Here is a 19,346-nt window from a genome sequence, read left to right on the forward strand (position 1 = left end):
TGTATTATCTTTTCATGTAAATCTATATATTTTTAAGTGAGACAGCTGTGTTTGGAAAACTGTGGTAGGGCTGGTGATAATCTATGGGGAATATTGTAGTTTGCACCCCTGCCCCTGCTGTCCTGGGATCACTGCACTTTCTTAAAATGTACTGAGTCACTTCTCTGCTCTATTTTCAGCTCAATGAGGGCTACCTTTTCCCTTGACTGGGAGAAGAAATAGAGGAAAACCAGTTCAAGAGGGTTTAATTTAAAGGGTCAAACTTTTTCATAGTATATCATTCCGAGTGAAATTACCTGGGACAGAGGTGGAGATGGGAAAAAGAGGAAGAAGAGTCCACATTTATAGAAAAATGAGACAGTCTAAAATCATAAGCTTGGCCCGGTGCGGTGGCTCATGCCTGTAATCCTAGCTCTCTGGGAGGCCGGGGCCGGCAGATCATTTGAGCTCAGGAGTTCAAAACCAACCTGAGCAAGAGCAAGACCCCCGTCTCTACTATAAATAGAAATAAATTAATTGGCCAACTAATATATATAGAAAAAATTAGCCAGGCATGGTGATGCATGCCTGTAGTCCCAGCTACTCGGAAGGCTGAGGCAGGAGGATTGCTTGAGACCAGGAGTTTGAGGTTGCTGTGAGCTAGGCTGACGCCACGGCACTCACTCTAGCCTGGGGAACAAAGGGAGACTCTGTCTCAAAAAAAACCCAAAAAACAAAAAACAAAACCCCATAAGCTTAAAAGTGAAAATTCACATCCTCTTTATTTTAGGGCAGGTGTAGGAGACAGAACAGGAAACTACATGCAACTTCTTTCTTTCTTTCTTTCTTTCTTTCTTTCTTTCTTTCTTTCTTTCTTTCTTTCTTTCTTTCTTTCTTTCTTTTCTTTCTTTCTTTCTTTCTTTTTCTTTCTTTCTCCTTCCTTCCTTCCTTCCTTCCTTCCTTCCTTCCTTCCTTCCTTCCTTCCTTCCTTCCTTCCTTCCTTCCTTCCCTCCCTCCCTCCCTCCCTCCCTCCCTTCCTTCCTTGCTTTCTTTCTTTCTTGTCAAGTGGAGTGGAGAGGGAACAAAGGAATCTGTAACTGGTTGTGATTAATTAGACAACTTCTTTACTATCAACACCATCTAAGTATGGGGGCTCTGGACTTCAAGTCTAGATTTTGGGCTACAATTTCAGTTCTACCTCTAAGGTTGTCGGACCTTAGATTATTGGTTTCCACAATCTAAGTCTTAACATCCCTTTCTACAATATGAGGCAATTGAATTGATGATCTCCAAAATTTCTTCTAGCTCTCATATTCTATAATTCTAAATCTTAGCAAGTCTTACTACACAATTTTTACCATTTTTTTCCTCCAGATATTTAACTTCTGGGCATTTGACATTTGTTTCTTTGCTCTATTTTCAATTTTAGCTTTGAGAAGTAGAAGCTAGAGGAGCAATGTAGGAATTGGTGGGAATTCAATAATATTTGTGCCTGGGTCACAAGGTAGGAGGCTCTGTAAATTGTTCCAGCAACTTCTCCTTCATAATCTGGTTAGTCGTAGATAATTTTCTTTTTCCCAAATTTCTCTCTTTTCCAAGAACTCTTCTGTCTTCTTTTTTTATTTTTTTTTAATTTTTTTGAGACAGAGTCTCGCTTTGTTGCCTAGGCTAGAATGAGTGCCGTGGCATCAGCCTAGCTCACAGCAACCTCAAACTCCTGGGCTCAAGCAATCCTTCTGCCTCAGCCTCCCAAGTGGCTGGGACTACAGGCATGCACCACCATGCCCGGCTAATTTTTTCTATATATATTATTTGGCCAATTAATTTCTTTCTATTTATAGTAGAGACGGGGTCTCGCTCTTGCTCAGGCTGGTTTCGAACTCCTGACCTCGAGCAATCTGCCCGCCTCGGCCTCCCAGAGAGCTAGGATTACAGGCGTGAGCCACCGCGCCCGGCCTGTCCTCTTTTTTAAAAATTCACCTTTTTGTTTTTTTTTCTTCAGTCAGAGTCTCACTCTGTTGCCTGGGCTAGAGTGCTGTGGCATCAACCTAGCTCACAGCAACTTCAAACTCCTGGGCTCAAGCGATCCTGCCTCAGCCCCTTGAGTAGCTGGGACTACAGGCTCGTGCCACCATGTCCAGATAATTTTTTCTATATATTTTTAGTTGTCCAATTTTCTTTCTATTTTTAGTGGAGATAGGGTCTCACTCTTGCTCAGGCTGGTTTCAAACTCCTGACCTTGAGCGATCGGCCTGCCTGGGCCTCCCAGAGTGAGAGGATTACAGGCGTGAGCCATGGAGCCCGGCCAACAATTCACCTTAACTCTGAACTCTTACTGGCCTAGACTCATATATTAATTGATGTGATTGAATGAGAAATATAATAATAATTACTTCAACAAATAATTGACAACATACCATGTACTAGGTAAGCAGTTTTCAAAATTTTGGTCTCAGAAACCCTCAGTATGATTAAAAATTATTGAGGACTCCCTAAAGCTTTTGCCTATGTGAATTAAAAATTCTTTCTGCTTCATCTAAGATATTCTTAAGTGAAACTGGCTTTTTAAAACAATGTGAGTATATTGTTCCAGGAAAAACTATGAGATTCAAATAAGTTATTCAACACATTATTTTCAGCACAAGGTATGTTTGTTGCCAAGATTTATATAAAATAGGATCTTCAAGCATTAGTTGGTGCTGACAATGGATGGATAAAAACAAAGCAAAAAATCTAGTTACATCTACAATTATGCCCATTTTAAAGGAATTACACTTCTGCAGATGAGATATTAACTCGGTCTTTATGTTTTCCACTAAATTTCTAATTTGTTGAGTTACTGTATCCTTGAAATGTAGCACTTCTGTGATCTCTTTTACTAATTTTTCATCTAGCAGGTATTCATTTGGTGATAGCACATGGCTTAATTAGTCTTTCAGCTATTGCATGCTCTTCTCCAGCCAATACAACATAATAATTTAACCTGTGAGATGCTTCAGTGAGTTTTTCATTTCTACTTTGAAAATTTCGGTTTTTACAAAGTGCATCATGTCTATGGTTAAAATATTCAATTCCCCTTTCTTTTAAATTCTGACTGACTGGTCTCAAAATGATGCCTCAATTTGAAAATGTTTTGTTGAATGAGACAAAAATAAGATGAATGATTAAAATCTCTAAAGCCAAGGGGAAAAAAGCAGCTTTTGTCATACTTTCCTTTCTTATTTATCGTTTCACCCAGATTTCTCCCTTTCCCTGAGTCAGAGAATTCTCTGATACTGATATCATATCATCTTTTTCAGCATCTTTAGCTGTGGGAAGGTTAGAAAGCAGGGCTTCTAATCTCCCTTTTTTTAAGCCAGCGGTAGATCCCAAAATTAAAAAATAAGTATGAACAATTTTGTTTTAGGATAAAATACTAAATTTTAAGAGAATATCAGTTTTATTTTATTTTATTTTATTTTTTTCGTATCTACCAGCCCAGGTTTAGAATATCAGTTTTAGATAAAAGTTTCCAATAAATTAAAAAATATTCTCACAAGACAAGTTAACAAAGTGGACTGTTTTCCTGCATAGGGTACAAGAACAAATTCGAGATTTCAAAAAATCCCATGTATTAGATGATAATGAGGTTACAGAAATTAGAGCAGGTATAACTGAAGATATCTTGTAGGAACACACTAGGAGTACTGAAGACAAATTGAGCTGATCCCCTGAAAACACATATTTGTGCCCTAAATCTTCTACTTTAGACAATTCTAGAAAACACAAGAACACTAAAGTATACATTGCACCAACTAGCCATACCTAAAAGTCTAGCCTCTTGAAAACTCCTCTGGACCCTCTGGAGACAATCAGAGTGAAAACAGCAAATAACATGTAACACACTGACTGCCACGCTAGAAAAACAATTTTTTTTCCTTGGGGCCACAGTGTCTTATTACAAAAGTAGAATAAAAGCTTTGAAAACAAAACGACCCTAACTTAATGAAAAATTCATTTTTTATTGTCTTCTGTGCCTGAGTTATACGCAACTTGAAAAAAGAGATCACCCGGACCGCCAGGTAAAGAGACGCGTGAGTTACAAATGCTTCATGAGGCCCCAGGCTCAAAACTAGCGTGAATTAAATACAACTCACTTAATGTGTCAAGTACGATTATGAATGTTGTTTTGACTCCGTGCACGACAAATCCCCAGGACAGCGCCGCTGTCATCCAACCCCCCGAGCGTGCCCACAGTCGCCAGGGCCAGAGCCGCGCGTGGCGCCGGGGACCGGCGTGGCAGCCGCCTGGCGGGGTGCGGCCGTGGGGCTGGGGGTGCGGACGCGGTGAGGGGTGGCTGCCGGGGGCGTCCCGAAAAAGGCGAGCACGAGAAGACGACGCAACTCCTGAGGTGGCCTCGGGCAGCGCGGAGGCGGCGAACAAGAAACGGAGACTCTGGGGAACGAAGCGTGAGAGGGACGCGCCCCTAGCGGCTTCCTCAGGAGGACTCACGGTTGCGCGCGGTCCCCGGGCTGTCATCCCAAGCGCGAGCGTCAGGCGTCCCTGCGCGGCCGCTAGAGGTCAGCTTCTGCGCGCAAGTTGGGGAGAGCGGCTCCTCCGTCCCCTCCCCCTCCCCCCCGCGGACTCTTTCGCCCTCCCGCGGCCTCTGTCGGGAACAACACAGAACTTGTTCATGTGGGACGCGAATAAAGATTTCTTCTTCAAAACACAGGAAGTGACTACGGAGGCCGGGCGGGCGGCAGCCGGGCATGAAGCCGGGCGGCGACCGGAGCGCGGGCGGCGGCGGCGGCGGCGGCGATGAGCGACATAGTGGAGAAGACTCTGACGGCGCTGCCTGGGCTTTTTCTGCAGAACCAGCCCGGGGGCGGGCCCGCAGCCGCCAAGTCGTCCTTCTCCTCGCGGCTGGGCGGCCTAGTCCGCGGCATCACCGCGCTCACTTCCAAGCACGTAGGTGCCCGCCGGGCCGGGAGGTCGGGGACGTGAAGGTGGGGCCCCCGCTCCCGCAGGCCCTGGCCGGGCGCCGAGGCTCCAGGGCTGGCCCTCGGGCGGGGCTCAGGGCTGCCTGTGTGTCGGTCCGTCCTTCCGTCTGTCTGGAAGCTTCACTTTCCTGCCCGGACTGACAGCTGGGAGGCCGGATTGCCACAGTTGGCCCCGACACTGACTCATTTTGTTCTTGCAGATCTCTTTAGCCCCTGACCCTCCGTGTATTGTCACAGCGTTGAAGTGGAAAAGTAGTGACACATGTTTCATGGGTTGTTTTTAGGATTAGATGAGATGTCAAGGGTGTGGAAATACCCGGTGCGATGGAGGTGTCAGGCGTTATTTGCCTTCTGCAAAGTTTCTTTCTCTATCTCTATCTCTGGTTCCTTCCTTCTCTCCCCGAGTCCCTTCGACTGCTAGATGTCACATACCTGAACAGATCCTGCCATCTGAGCCTTCTGTTGACTATCTTTGGGGAGCTCGAGGTTCCTGGGTTAGGCCGACAGGTTGAGCAAAGAAAAAGTATAATTCTTCCCACGTGTAAAATTTGCTGAGTAAGTCTTTGCCTCAGATCGGCTTTGAAAATTAGCAGTTATAGAAGATAATTAAGTTCGCACAGACTTTTGGTCGTTGCACGGATTGTGCAGGATACTGATTTAAAGCTTCAAGGAGTTTATTCCTTTGCTAAATTTTTATGAGATAATATAGTTTTTAAAAAATTTAGTTTTGGTCTTAAATTGCAGTTTGTAACTGTAAATAGGCATCCAAATATTGCAGTACTTCACCTAATGAAACCTCCTAATACAGTGTGTAATTTAAAGATAACTTTATATTAGCCAAAAATGGGGCCAATTTTTAAGTGCTTATGGAGGTACAATACAATGCAGTCAGTAGAAGTGACCACATTGGGATGTGTATGTGAGATAGGAAGTGAGGGAAAGAATGAGGGGAATGAGGAACGAGGAAAGGATAGGGAAGAAGAATACAGTTTAAGGAAGAACATTTATGTCTGTTTCTGCATTCTTACCCTATTTCTCTATTCCATGAAGACTTTTTACTTTATAAGGAAGATGTGAAACTCTTATCCTGGGCCAGTATATGGAGAATTTCTTTCTGCTCTCTCTCTCTCTTTTTTTTTTTTTTTTTTTTTTTTTGAGACAGAGTCTCGCTTTGTTGCCCAGGCTAGAGTGAGTGCCGTGGCGTCAGCCTAGCTCACAGCAACCTCAAACTCCTGGGCTCGAGTGATCCTTCTGCCTCAGCCTCCCGGGTAGCTGGGACTACAGGCATGCGCCACCATGCCCGGCTAATTTTTTTGTATATATATCAGTTGGCCAATTAATTTCTTTCTATTTATGGTAGAGACGGGGTCTCGCTCTTGCTCAGGCTGGTTTTGAACTCCTGACCTTGAGCAATCCGCCCGCCTCGGCCTCCCAAGAGCTAGGATTACAGGCGTGAGCCACAGCGCCCGGCCTTCTCTCTCTCTTTTTAATTTTTGAAAATCGTTTTCTGCCATCCCCAAGGAGGGATGGTGGATGAGCCTGGAAATAGTCTCCCTAGGGATAATTCTGAGGGTTAGAGAAATGCTTTTTTGCAGATCTTAAGCACTTAATATTTATCCCTCCTTTAAAATAATCTTTCTTTTGTGTTGAAAGTATTTTATTTATGTACGTATGAAAATGAATGAATGACAGGATCTCATTCTGTTGCCCAGGCTGGAGGGCAGTGGCACAATCCAATCATCGCTCATTGCAGCCTTGAACTTACAGGTTCAAGCGATCTTCCTGCCACAGCCTCCCGAGTAGCTGGGACTACAGGCACACATCAATGTGCCTGGCTAATTTTTTAAAAAAAAATTTTTGTAGAAACAGGGTCTTGCTGTGTTGCTCAGGTCAGTCTTGAACTCCTGGCATTAAGTGATTATCCCTCCTTGGCCTCTCAAAGTGCTGAGATTACAGGTGTGAGCCATGGTGCCTGGCTAAAAATATTTTACATTTTATTTTTTCCTTTAAAAAATGCTGTTACAGTTTTAAAAGATAGTTATTAAAGCATTTAAATATTTTCACTTTTTCAGGAAGAAGAGAAATTAATCCAACAGGAGCTGAGTAGTCTGAAAGCGACTGTTTCTGCTCCTACTACAACACTGGTAAGTTTGCATAGTCAGTGCCAACATATTTTGAATTTGAAATTTGGTTCATCTAATCAGTTGCTAACATTTGATTTATCATAGTCAAATGAGTTATGGGTCATAGCAAGCCAGACATTAACTTTAGCTTTTTATTATTGACTGGTTGCACCAGAACAAGACTTGCCTGACTGTGTCAAGTCAGAGCCAATGTGATGATAATTACATAAATTTGGTGATATTTCTGGGACCCCAGTGTTGATCTTACTGTTTTAATGTTGTGCACTTGAAAAAAGTTGGGATATATCATTTAACATAATATTTTAAACCTGAATGGATACATTGTAGATCTCTAGTTTTATATCTCTGGGAATATAGGTTGACTGAAAAGGTAGAATAATTGTTTTCTTGCTGTGAAAGTGAGTATATTGCACAGCAGCTTAATTAAGACCCAGATGTTTTAAAACTTGGTTCCATATAATTTGATTTTTCAAACAGTATTTATTCAGCAACTATTTAATGAGTGACCACTGTAGGCAGGCCATAGTAGGGCTATCCCAACATAGTTAGATTAAGAACCATTTTTTTTTAAATGAGATTTTTTTTTTTTTTTTGAGACAGAGTCTCGCTTTGTTGCCCAGGCTAGAGTGAGTGCCGTGGCGTCCTAGCTCACAGCAACCTCAAACTCCTGGGCTCGAGTGATCCTTCTGCCTCAGCCTCCCGGGTAGCTGGGACTACAGGCATGCGCCACCATGCCCGGCTAATTTTTTATATATATATCAGTTGGCCAATTAATTTCTTTCTATTTATAGTAGAGACGGGGTCTCGCTCTTGCTCAGGCTGGTTTTGAACTCCTGACCTTGAGCAATCCGCCCGCCTCGGCCTCCCAAGAGCTAGGATTACAGGCGTGAGCCACAGCGCCCGGCCTTAAATGAGATTTTTTTCCAAGCAACATTTGTTCAGCAAGTATTCAGTGAGTGCCTTTTACGTATAAGCCACTGTGGGAATGTTTTCCCTCTTGCCCAGCAAAAATATCAGGGTGATCATTTTGCCTGACTACATGAGCGTGGACATAAATAATACTTGTAAAGCCTGAGAGAATGTAAACATTTCTTTTGTGGTCATAATAATAGTATGTGAGCAAATAAAACTCAAAACATAATCTATCTGTATGTATATACGTATATCTATGTTTGTGTGTCTAGATGTGTGTGTCTCTGTATAAAATAATTTTGCTTCATAATACTTGATAGAAACATTAAACAGAAACGGTTTTTCTTTTTTTACTTTGTTAGATTTCCATTTTATATAATTGACATCACTATATACAGTTTTTCTTGCTACACGGCATAAATCTGGTATTGGGCAGAACTAAGATAAATAGGTACAAGTTAGGAAGCCAGAGTTTGGAAGGAAGAGTTTATAATAATTATGGCCATTCAACTCTACAACTACAGAGTAGTCTGTCCTTGAGGTGGTCATGTCTCTACATGGACATGGATGACAAGTTGTTAGAGAAATTGTAAAGACAATTTCTGCATTGGGGAATGCATTTTCTTCTTTAAAAAGAAGAAAATGATAATATATATAGTATAATTTTACTTAAAGTCCATAATGACTTTGAAAAACTCTGCGATAAGATGTTACACTTCTAGCATTGAAACATAATGACTTAAATTAATACTTTCACTTCTGATTAATGTGGAAGTCTTCCAGTATCTTTTAAGTTTGTTTTCTCAGTATTTGCTAGTCTTTTTTTTTTTTAAGACATAGTCTCACTCTATTGCCCGGGCTAGAGTGCTGTGGCGTCAGCCTAGCTCACAGCAACCTCAAACTCCAGGACTCAAGCAATCCTCCTGCCTCAGCCTCCCGAGTAGCTGGGACTACAGACATGGGCCACCATGCCCAGTTAATTTTTTCTATATATTTTTAGTTGGCCAATTAATTTCTTTCTATTTTTAGTAGAGACAGGGTCTCGCTCTTGCTCAGGCTGGTTTTGAACTCCCGACCTTGAGTGATCCTCCCGCCTCAGCCTCCCAGAGTGCTAGAATTACCGCACCTGGCCTGTCTTAATTGATGTGTTAATGAATTAACTTTTATTGCTCTAAGCATAAGTGACCTGAATCAAATCTCATTTCTCTAAGATTTTCCTATGGTTTCTCTTTAAACTCTTCATATATATACACACATAAAATATTAACATTATTATCCTTAAAGTATTTTATTTTACTTTTTCTTAAGCATTTTGTGATTTAATAATCCTGTAATATGCTAACCCTAATTAATATTTAAATATTAAGTAGCCTTTTCTTTATTTTCAAATGCATTTTATTTAAATTTTTATTTCTTTCTTTTTTTTTTTTTTTTTTTTGAGACAGAGTCTCGCTTTCTTGCCTAGGCTAGAGTGAGTGCCGTGGCGTCAGCCTAGCTCACAGCAACCTCAAACTCCTGGGCTTAAGCAATCCTACTGCCTCAGCCTCCTGAGTTGCTGGGACTACAGGCACGAGCCACCATGCCCGGCTAATTTTTTATATATATATATATTAGTTGGCCAATTAATTTCTTTCTATTTTTATAGTAGAGACGGGGTCTCGCTCAGGCTGGTTTTGAACTCCTGACCTTGAGCAATCCGCCCGCCTCGGCCTCCCAGAGTGCTAGGATTACAAGCGTGAGCCACCGCGCCCGGCCTTAAATTTTTATTTCTGATTAAAATTTGCTATAAATATCCTCTTTTTTAAAGATACAGGATCTTACTCTGCTGCTGTAAGTATTGAGAATGCAAATATTATAATACCGATAAAACAAATTTACAGAATCTCCTAAAAATTTTTAGCTTGCATTGCAAATATTGGAAGACCCCATTAAAATATTAAATATTATTGGAATGGCTACACCATTAATGAAAACATGCTTCTTAGTTCATAATAATCATAATAGTTATTTTAAAAGTGCCTATAAAATAAACTATTCCATATTGCATATAGCATAATAATTCTGAAGAAAGTCCAGGTGCAATTTGATTCTTAAATGTGAAAAATATTTTTTTAATAGAAATTATTACCAACTTGTGAGAATTTTATGGATGTTTTCAGTTGACAAAGTATATTGAAATGATGTGCTGCATTTTAGAAGCCAAGTAAGATTGCTATGGATGGGCCGGGTGTGGTGGCTCACTCCTGTAATCCTAGCACTCTGGGAGGCTGAGGCGGGCAGATTGCTTGAGGTCAGGAGGTTGAAACCAGCCTGAGCGAGACCCCATCTCTACTAAAAATAGAAAGAAATTAATTGACCAACTAAAAATATATATACAAAAAAACTAGCCGGGCATGGTGGCACATGCCTGTAGTCCTAGCTATTCAGGAGGCTGAGGCAGTAGGATCACTTGAGCCCAGGAGATTGAGGTTGCTGTGAGCTAGGCTGATGCCATGGCACTCACTCTAGCCTGGGCAATAAAGTGAGACTCTGCCTCAAAAAAAAAAAAAAAAAAAGATTGCTATGGATGAAATTTTGAGGACCACATGTATCACATTATAACCAAATTTTACATTAGGGACACATGAAATTAGAAGTAGCTACAGTTGATTTATTTTATAGTATTGCCACTAACAAAATAGTGAAATAATTTTATTAACCTTGATACTGTTGGTAATTAAGATTGGGAGCAACTTTTATTTATAAAGTCTGATATTGAGTAATTGGTTATGATAGGATTATCATATAGACATTATCTCTTCAGTGCCGGGCTTAAAGAATTCCTGTTAAATGATAAGAACATAATAAAAATATCACAACATCATATTTATATAGTTATTAAATATTTTACTTTTCAGAAAATGATGAAGGAATGTATGGTAAGACTTATATATTGTGAAATGCTTGGATATGATGCTTCCTTTGGCTATATACATGCAATCAAGTTGGCCCAACAAGGAAACCTCTTAGAAAAAAGAGTAGGTATGTATACGTTTAAGACTGTCATACCTTAATGTTGTCCTTAAATTTCTAATTACTATATAAAGCAAATGATGGCAATTATGTAGTATGTTTTTAGGACACTGCATTACAATTTCCAAAACTTTAAAAGGCAACACTTCAGAAACTCAAAGCCTATAAATGAAATCAGTTTTTCTGATTCATAGCATTTTGGAGTTATAGAGAAGATTAAAAATTACTTGGTCTTGTCATGGTGGTTAGATGACCATATATATTTGTCATAACTCATTGAATTGTGCTATTAAAATGAAATAATTTTCTTGTATGTAGATTGTACTTCAATAAAGTTGATTTTATGAAGTCTGTCTAACCCCATCAAGTTCATGGTCAGAAATGTTTCTTTATAGAATAAAAACTGAAATTGATTAGAATAATTTTAAATATTGTGTTCTTAGTTTCACAAATATTAGCTCTGAGGATCACAGGTATCTTTTTAAAAATTTTGTTTCTGTAGTCAGAGACTATTAGGGCTATTAGGAAAAGTTATTTTAAGGACTTAAATATTTTATTCATAAAGATTCAGCTTTATATCAGAATCCCAAGAAGGAAGCACTTTAGAGTAGCATAGTATGGAACATGTTCTTTATTCAGATGGGTTGATACTGTCATGTTATAGAGAAATAGCATTCTTCACAAATTTATTGACCTGAGAGGATGGGGTAGAGGTAGGAGATGTCATGGTAAAGATTCTGATACTATATGCACATATTATTCTACTTTTTGAGTCTCGCTTCACCCAAAATACTCTTCTATTTTCTAGATTTGTTATTTTGTTTCATCAAAGTAGAATGTCCTTTAGCATGCTGTTTCTCTCTTGCCATATTCCAAATCAAGTTTTAACTCTTTTGAGATCACTGAGGTAGCTCCTACCATCTGTTACTTTAAGGGGTGGGGAACCTTTGGCCTTGGGGCCAAATGCAGCCTTTGGATGGAATCCAAATTTTACAGAACAAATCCTTTGGGATTTGTTCTGTGAAGTTTGGATTCAATCGAGGGGCTGTACTTTGGGATCTGGAGGGCCATAGGCGGCCTTGAGGCCGCAGGTTCCCCACCCTTCTAAGGTCCCTAGACAGAACAATTTTACTGAGTTATTAAAGTAGTTTTCATTAGTCATTTGCTTTTCTTAAAACTTTGATTTCTCTTAGGCTTTATACAAAAGTGGAATTTCATTTTACTAAATTTTATTTCAGATAGACTTGTAAAGCCCGTCCAGTCATCTTCACTGTTTTTCTTATCACCTCAAACCTTAAAAATTCACATAAGTTAGAGAGTTTTCATATGTCTAAAGTCTTTCTAATGATGTTGCTTTTTTAGCATCTGAAAGGTTATATATTTACAGTATTTTTCTCTTCTTTTGTTTTCTAAGAAGGAATATCAAAAGGGAACTTTCAACCATTATTGGAAAATTAAACTTCATCCTTTTCATTTATAAGAAGAAGCATGTGAAATGTGAATACATTTGGAAGTGTCCCAAATTTAGCCATGAGAGGAGACATTGATGAGAGATTCCAGACAGAAGTCTGGTATTTCTTTGCCTCTTTTCCCATCTTATTTTTATTTTTCATTTCCTTTACTTTTCCACTTCTCTTTTCTCACTATTTCTTTCCTTTCTAATGTTTTCCTTCAATTTTGAACCATTTTCTTTTACTCTTCTTTTGTGTTAGGTCATAGCAGTTGAGAAAACATTGACAGCTCTCTCAGTGTTATCTATTTTATTAAAGACTTTGGAAGACAGATCGAAAGAAATTAACCTTTGATAGTGAAATTTTGGCTTGAGTAGAAAGATACTTAAGAGCAGAAAGTCTTCTTAGGGATTGTTTATAGCATTTATTTATTAAGTATTCATGGAAGAGATACGAGGGGTACCCACTGTATGCCAGGTGCTGTGGTCAAGCATACAGATGGATAACTTACATTACTCTCATTTTGAGGATCCCTGCAATGGCCGAAGAGAGGATAGAGACAGACATGGGAATTAGAAGCTACAATGTAATGTTGTAGTTGCCTTCCGCCAAGACATGAACTATGTGTTATGCTCATATAATCAGGCATAAGAACAATCATGGAAACCTTTGTTTCCCTGGTCTCAGACTTTGAGGAAGAGAATATGCTGGTTAAATTTCATATGAGAGTTCTGAAATGAAGCCACCTTGCAACCTGTTTAAATATTTCATGGCTAGAGTTTAGGTAGACTTAGCTTTGGTTCTGTCATTTTTGTTTTAGCTTCCTTTGGCATGAAGTTGGGCTCTTTCTTGTCTTGTTACTTGACTGTCTTCCATGTTAGCATAGGCAGGTAATTTTGAAAAGAATAGATAGTCAATAAATATAGATAGTTGGTGGTATAATTATTTTGTACAGCTATTGCTACATTTTGCTTCTTAGACTTACATGTAATTTTTTCATCTTTAATTTAATTTAATTTTTAAAATATGTAAAGCATTATGGCTCACTTTCACCTCTAGCCCCACCACCCATTTTGCTCCTTACCTTCATATGTAACCATTTTCATTAGTTTCTGATTAATCTTTCTACTGTTGCTTTTTGAAATCAGCAAGCAAAGTATGTGCACATACTCAGTCTCTCTTCCATGAAGGGCAGCATATTATATGCTCTATCTTCACCCAAAGATAGCATACCATGTAGATTATTCTACATCTTGTTTTGATGTCTTCATACTTTATACAGTTGTATAATTTTCACTGGGTAGATGTACCATGGTTTTTCAAGCAGATCCCTGTTGGTGGACATGTGGGTTGTTTTTTATTTTTTGTTCTCATAAATAATGTTGTAGTTAATAACCTTGTATATATTTCATAGTTATGGAAGCTTATTTATTTATTTTTTTGGAAGCTTATTTTAAAGATGACCTCAGAGTCATTTTTATTGAGAACTTTATTTAGAAAAATATTTTCTTGCCAACAAGAAAGACATATATCTGTAGGCATCATATATTCTTAATATATGTCATTGAGTGGAAATCATTTTTTTAAGATATAATTTAAACCTTCCATATGTGTTCACTCTGGCACTATTAATCCATCCACTTTCCTGAGATTTAAGGTTAGCTTTGGTGCTTTCTCTGATGTAGAATGCCTTCTTATTTATTTATATATTTGTTTATATATTGGGGAGGCACAGCCTTCAGTACAAGTGAAAGTGCGCGCTCCCTTGTTTTTTGTATGAATATTGTTGAATAAATAAATATCAGTATCCATTAAGTGAGGCATTATGTTAAATGCTTTATCTTATGAGATAGTATTTATCTTAACTTTAAAGATATTAAAACAAGCTCAGAAAGTTCAAGTCACTTGTCCAAGGTCACAGAGCTAATAAATGGTGGAGCCAGAACCCAAATTTCTATGAGTCAAAGCCTATATTTTTGTCCTATACCTCACTCTTAGTCATATCAGATATACTCTATAATCATAGTTATTCTTTGCTTCCCTGAAAATATTTTCATTTTTTGAGTCACACAATGTCTTTTTCCCTGTTTTTGGATTGTCAAAACAGTTAAGATATTCTTTGTAACAGAAAGAATTAATGTTTCATTGAGATGGTCTTTGGATTAGTTTGTTGACCTTGATATTGGTGACTTGGGAATGGGTGATACCTCAGCTGAGCAGATGAGGTCTCAGCAATCTGATAAGATGTAATCTCTGCTTTAATTGCTCTCTGGAGTTTTCTTTATTTCTTTTTTGGCCGTGGTCATATTTTTTTCCTCTCTTATGATTGTGGGAGTAATAGCTCTTCTCTGACCTTCAGTGACAGTGTTGCAGTTGATTATGCTGCCACTTCTCAATTGTGAGAATAGGAAGTTTCTGTTTTCCCATGTTCTACAACAGACACAGACAGTATGGATGGTGGGTAATAATGGGGATGGTTAGCATTAGAATCCCTAATGAACCCTGGGCAACATGGTAAGACCCAATTTCTACAGAAACTAAAAAAATTAGTTGGACATGGTATTTGCCGTAGTCCCAGCTACTCGGGAGTCCTAGGCAGGAGGATTGCTTGAGCCCAGGAGTTTGAGGTTCTGTAGAACCATGATCAGGCTGCTGCACTCCACCCTGGGTGACAGAGTGAGACAGTCTCTAAAACAAAAAAACTCTAATGAAAGGGCTGAAAGAATTGAGATGAACAATGAAAAACAATGAGGATGGAGGGAGTCAGGCCTCATGGCAGACTATGTGGAGAGGCGGTACAGCACAGAAGTTTACAATCTGGGCTGACTCCTACTGTCTGGGTTTGAGTGCTGTTCTACCATATAATAGCTGTGAATTTTGGGAAATTACCCTTTTTGGGGCCTCATTATTATATTGGGATAATAATACCTACTTCACAGAGTTGGGAGGATTAAATGAAGTAAGACTTATAAAGTACTTGACCCATAGTAACTGTCTAGTAAATGTTAGTTATTTATATGAAGGGCGATAGAGAAAATGGCATGGAATATCTAGATTCCATGTACATGGCATTTGTCATGATATAAATATATATCCTCAGTCCTAAAATGTACTTTTTAAATGTTTTAATAGTATTAAAATAAAAATGCTAATGTAAGCCAATGAGTACATTTAATGTGGTAGACAGAGTTTCTTTCATCAACTGTAATTAATTTAATTTAGAAAATAAGGTAATATATATAAAGCAACATACATTACCTTATTTTCTATATATATATGCTATATATATATAGCATATATATGCTATATATATACATATATACATATATATGTTACATATATAGCATATATATATATGTATATTCCTAGGCTCAAGCAGTCCTGCCTCAGGGTCCCAACATGCCTGGCTGACTTTTATTTTTTTGGAGAGATAGGATTTTGCTATGTTGTTCAGGCTGGTCTCAAATTCCTGGCCTCAAGCAGTTCTCCCTCCTTGGCCTCCCCAAGCTCTGAGATTACGGGTGTGAGCCACTATGCCCAGCCAATATATTTATTTATTTTTTTTTTTTTTGTTTTTTGAGGAAGTCATTCCAAGGACACAGCCAATATATTTAATATGTGATTTACATCATATGAGTTGGTATTAGGTAGCTCATTCAATACAAATAGCCAGTAACTCACTACTAACTGTAATAACTATTGGTTTTTGAATAATTATGTTTAGCTGTAAGAGAATGTTTTGATTGATAATATAGAGATTTGCACAAAAGATAGGAGACATCTCTTTTTAATGTCATTTATAGGACTTTAAGTTGGTATATATAGCCTCTTTTCCATTTCAGGTGTATCTTGTGAAATACATAATTCTGAAAGATTTCAGGATAAAGAACACCTGAAATCTTCCTTACTGAAGTTTCTTTAACTTCATATTTTACAATTTGTTTTTATGTTTACCTGTAACTTGTATTTTTGACACTTAAAACTTAGAATATATCTAAAATTGCTTCAACTTCTTGAGAAAGGTTTATTTTTGGTAGGTAGTAATGAGACTTTCCCCCTCAATTTTTATAGGTTATTTGGCTGTTTCTTTATTTCTACATGAAAGTCATGAATTGCTGCTTCTCCTTGTGAATACAGTTGTAAAGGTACTGTATTGTATGGTGGTTAATATGAAGTCTTAAATTATTCTAACGGGTATCTGATGTTTCTCCTCAAATCATGTAGAATTATTAATAGATAATTTTGGAAGAAGCTGAACTTAAGAAAGATCTTTTAGTTCAGTTTCTTGCATCTATAAAATGGGAATAAATAATAGAACTTACAGAGTTGTGAGGGTAAAATGAAACACTATGTGAAGTAGTTAACTGCTGCTGTTGCTGCTGCTGTTGTTATTTACTTCATTTTAAAACACACAGAATTATAATTCAGATCTCCAGGCTCTTAGTCAGGGATACTTTCCATGCGTTGTCTTTTACTCTAGGATCTATCTTAAAGGGATATAGATATAAACTGAATAATTAAAGTCTTTAAAAAAATCTAAAAAGTCATTTAAAAAGAGAATAGACTATAACTAACAGAAATGTACAGATAATAAAAACAATTTAATCCATACTTATGATATTATTTCCTGTTAAACTTCTATTCAGTATTGATAATGAGATATAATTGAATTGTTGAACCTTTTCCTGTTATCTTGTATCAGCTTTTTGATATATAAGAGTTTGTGTCTATGTGTGTTTAGTATTTTCTGAATTTTAATTCATATACTATATTAAGGTTACTAAGTTTACTAAATTCTTTCCAAACTTTCAAAACATATTTTTATAAATCATTAGAATGATTTGTAAGCCATATACATGTATAAGTATATATTAATATATGAATTTTATTGTGTCTATTCCAGGATATCTTTTTTTTTAACCTTCCACTCATATTACTGATTAACAAGAAAAATTCATAAAATTGTTTTGTTATTGATTTGGAAGAGTTTTAAAGGCTATAATAAAGGAGACTACTTTGGGCAATATCAGAACAGAAATACAGTTTCCTTTTGTTTCAGATGCTTTTTGGCAATGTTTATCTATTGACTCTATTAAGGCAAATGAAACAAATAGAGATATTCCTATAAAATATGATGTAAGTGTTGAGTTTGCCATCCCTAGTTTCAGAATTTACACTGAATGTTTTCTATGCTTAATAACTATTCCAGGACTTGCAGAGCACTAACCTAGTAGAAGTATGTATGGCACTTACTGTCGTCAGCCAGATTTTCCCTCGAGAAATGATTCCAGCTGTTCTTCCATTAATAGAAGATAAACTTCAGCATTCTAAGTGAGTAAATTCTTTTTGGATAGATGTCTACATCATATACTTCAAAACAGAAATTTATACTAGAAAATTTATTATACTTTTAATTTAATGCTACCAGGATAGAGAATATTCTTCGACTGCCAGATATAATACAAAAAATCCCCAGTAGGATTGTCCTTATTTTTATATGGATTTAGAAAAATGTTAGACAGCTTTATAAAGTTAAATTAAGAGACAGTGAGGCATCACTTTTGACATGTTTGCTGTTGTTGTTGTGAGCACTGCTAGCATAGTCTGCAAATAGGAGATATGTAGAAATAGGCATAAGAGAGAATAATAAGGAATATACTTCCTTGGAAACTACCTTGTGAACATAGGAGAGTTTCTATGCTTTTGCTTCTGTGTGCTAGACATTATCTGCTATAAATAAAGTACAAGACTAGTATATAGTTTTCCTCTTTATTATCATGGAGTTTTTGAAACATGAACTGGGCAAGGAGAGGAGTAACATCTTTTTATTCTATGTGTGTCCCCCTACACTCCCCTCCCCCAAAGTATTTGGAATCTGCTTGCCTATGGTATAAAAAAATATATTAAAAGCTACTACTTTAGAATGAGAATGCTAGATTTTTCATATTAATAAAGAGACTTAAATATTACCAGGTGAAATTACCTATTACTGATTTAAACTTATCGTTTGTTGACTCTTTCCTCAGTTTCTAGAGATATGGCTTTTAAAAACGGAATTAAAGCATTAAGAAATTTGTTTATCTTATTTTTTCTGATTTCAAAAGTAATATATGCTTGTTACAAAAAAATTCCATAACTAGAGAAATATATAATTTGGGCAAAGTCTTGAGATCTTACCTCTTAGAGATAGCCACTTTTTATAGTTTGGTGTATTAGAATAAAAAAATTAATAATAAATATATCATTTTCTCTTTCTTTTTAGGTTAAGGTAATAGGTGATATTTTGAAGTCATCTGGCCATAAACTTTTCAAAGTAAATGCCTGACAATTCAGATTGACTTGTTTAGATTTCATTTTTTGTCTTTAGGGAGATTGTACGAAGAAAAGCTGTTCTAGCATTGTACAAATTCCATCTCATTGCTCCTAATCAAGTACAACATATCCATATTAAGTTTCGGAGAGCACTCTGTGACAGAGATGTTGGGGTCATGGCTGCTTCCTTGCACATATACCTTAGGATGATTAAGGTAAGTTGGAAATGTCAGCAAATACTGAGTAGTTACCATTAGAAAAAAATAATTGTGGAATTAAAAGAAAGCTCAGATATTTCAGTAAAATGCTTAATTAACATTTTATATTTTTATTATTGACTTTTTTATTAGTAATTTTTGCAAGGTGTTGATAGCATGAGTTGTAGGCACATTACCAAATTAATTTTTTTAAATGCCTAATATTTTTTCATGTTACTAAAGAAGTATGGAAAAATGGTAGTTGTGGAAAGTGATTTAAATTTACAGATCTGTGGTTTTTCAAGCAGTGATTCTCTTTTATACAGCTTCATGGGATGCATAACAGCTTGTAGAAATGAG

At 37.3% G+C, this 19,346-nt stretch overlaps 1 protein-coding gene across 1 annotated transcript in view; it reads left to right on the forward strand.

Moving 5' to 3' along the window:
- Positions 1-4,632: 4,632 nt before the first annotated feature.
- AP4E1 (adaptor related protein complex 4 subunit epsilon 1) overlaps positions 4,633-19,346 on the forward strand; it is a 79,866-nt gene continuing 65,152 nt past the window's right edge. Inside the window, exons 1-6 of the mRNA XM_076004363.1 lie at positions 4,633-4,926; positions 7,031-7,102; positions 10,912-11,035; positions 16,549-16,622; positions 17,687-17,808; positions 18,845-19,004. Coding sequence (XP_075860478.1) covers positions 4,777-4,926; positions 7,031-7,102; positions 10,912-11,035; positions 16,549-16,622; positions 17,687-17,808; positions 18,845-19,004 — 702 coding nt within the window. The 5' untranslated portion in view covers positions 4,633-4,776. The remainder of the gene's footprint in view (positions 4,927-7,030; positions 7,103-10,911; positions 11,036-16,548; positions 16,623-17,686; positions 17,809-18,844; positions 19,005-19,346) is intronic.

The sequence above is a fragment of the Microcebus murinus genome, chromosome 6 (genome assembly GCF_040939455.1).
Source record: "Microcebus murinus isolate Inina chromosome 6, M.murinus_Inina_mat1.0, whole genome shotgun sequence".
NCBI lineage: Eukaryota > Metazoa > Chordata > Mammalia > Primates > Cheirogaleidae > Microcebus > Microcebus murinus.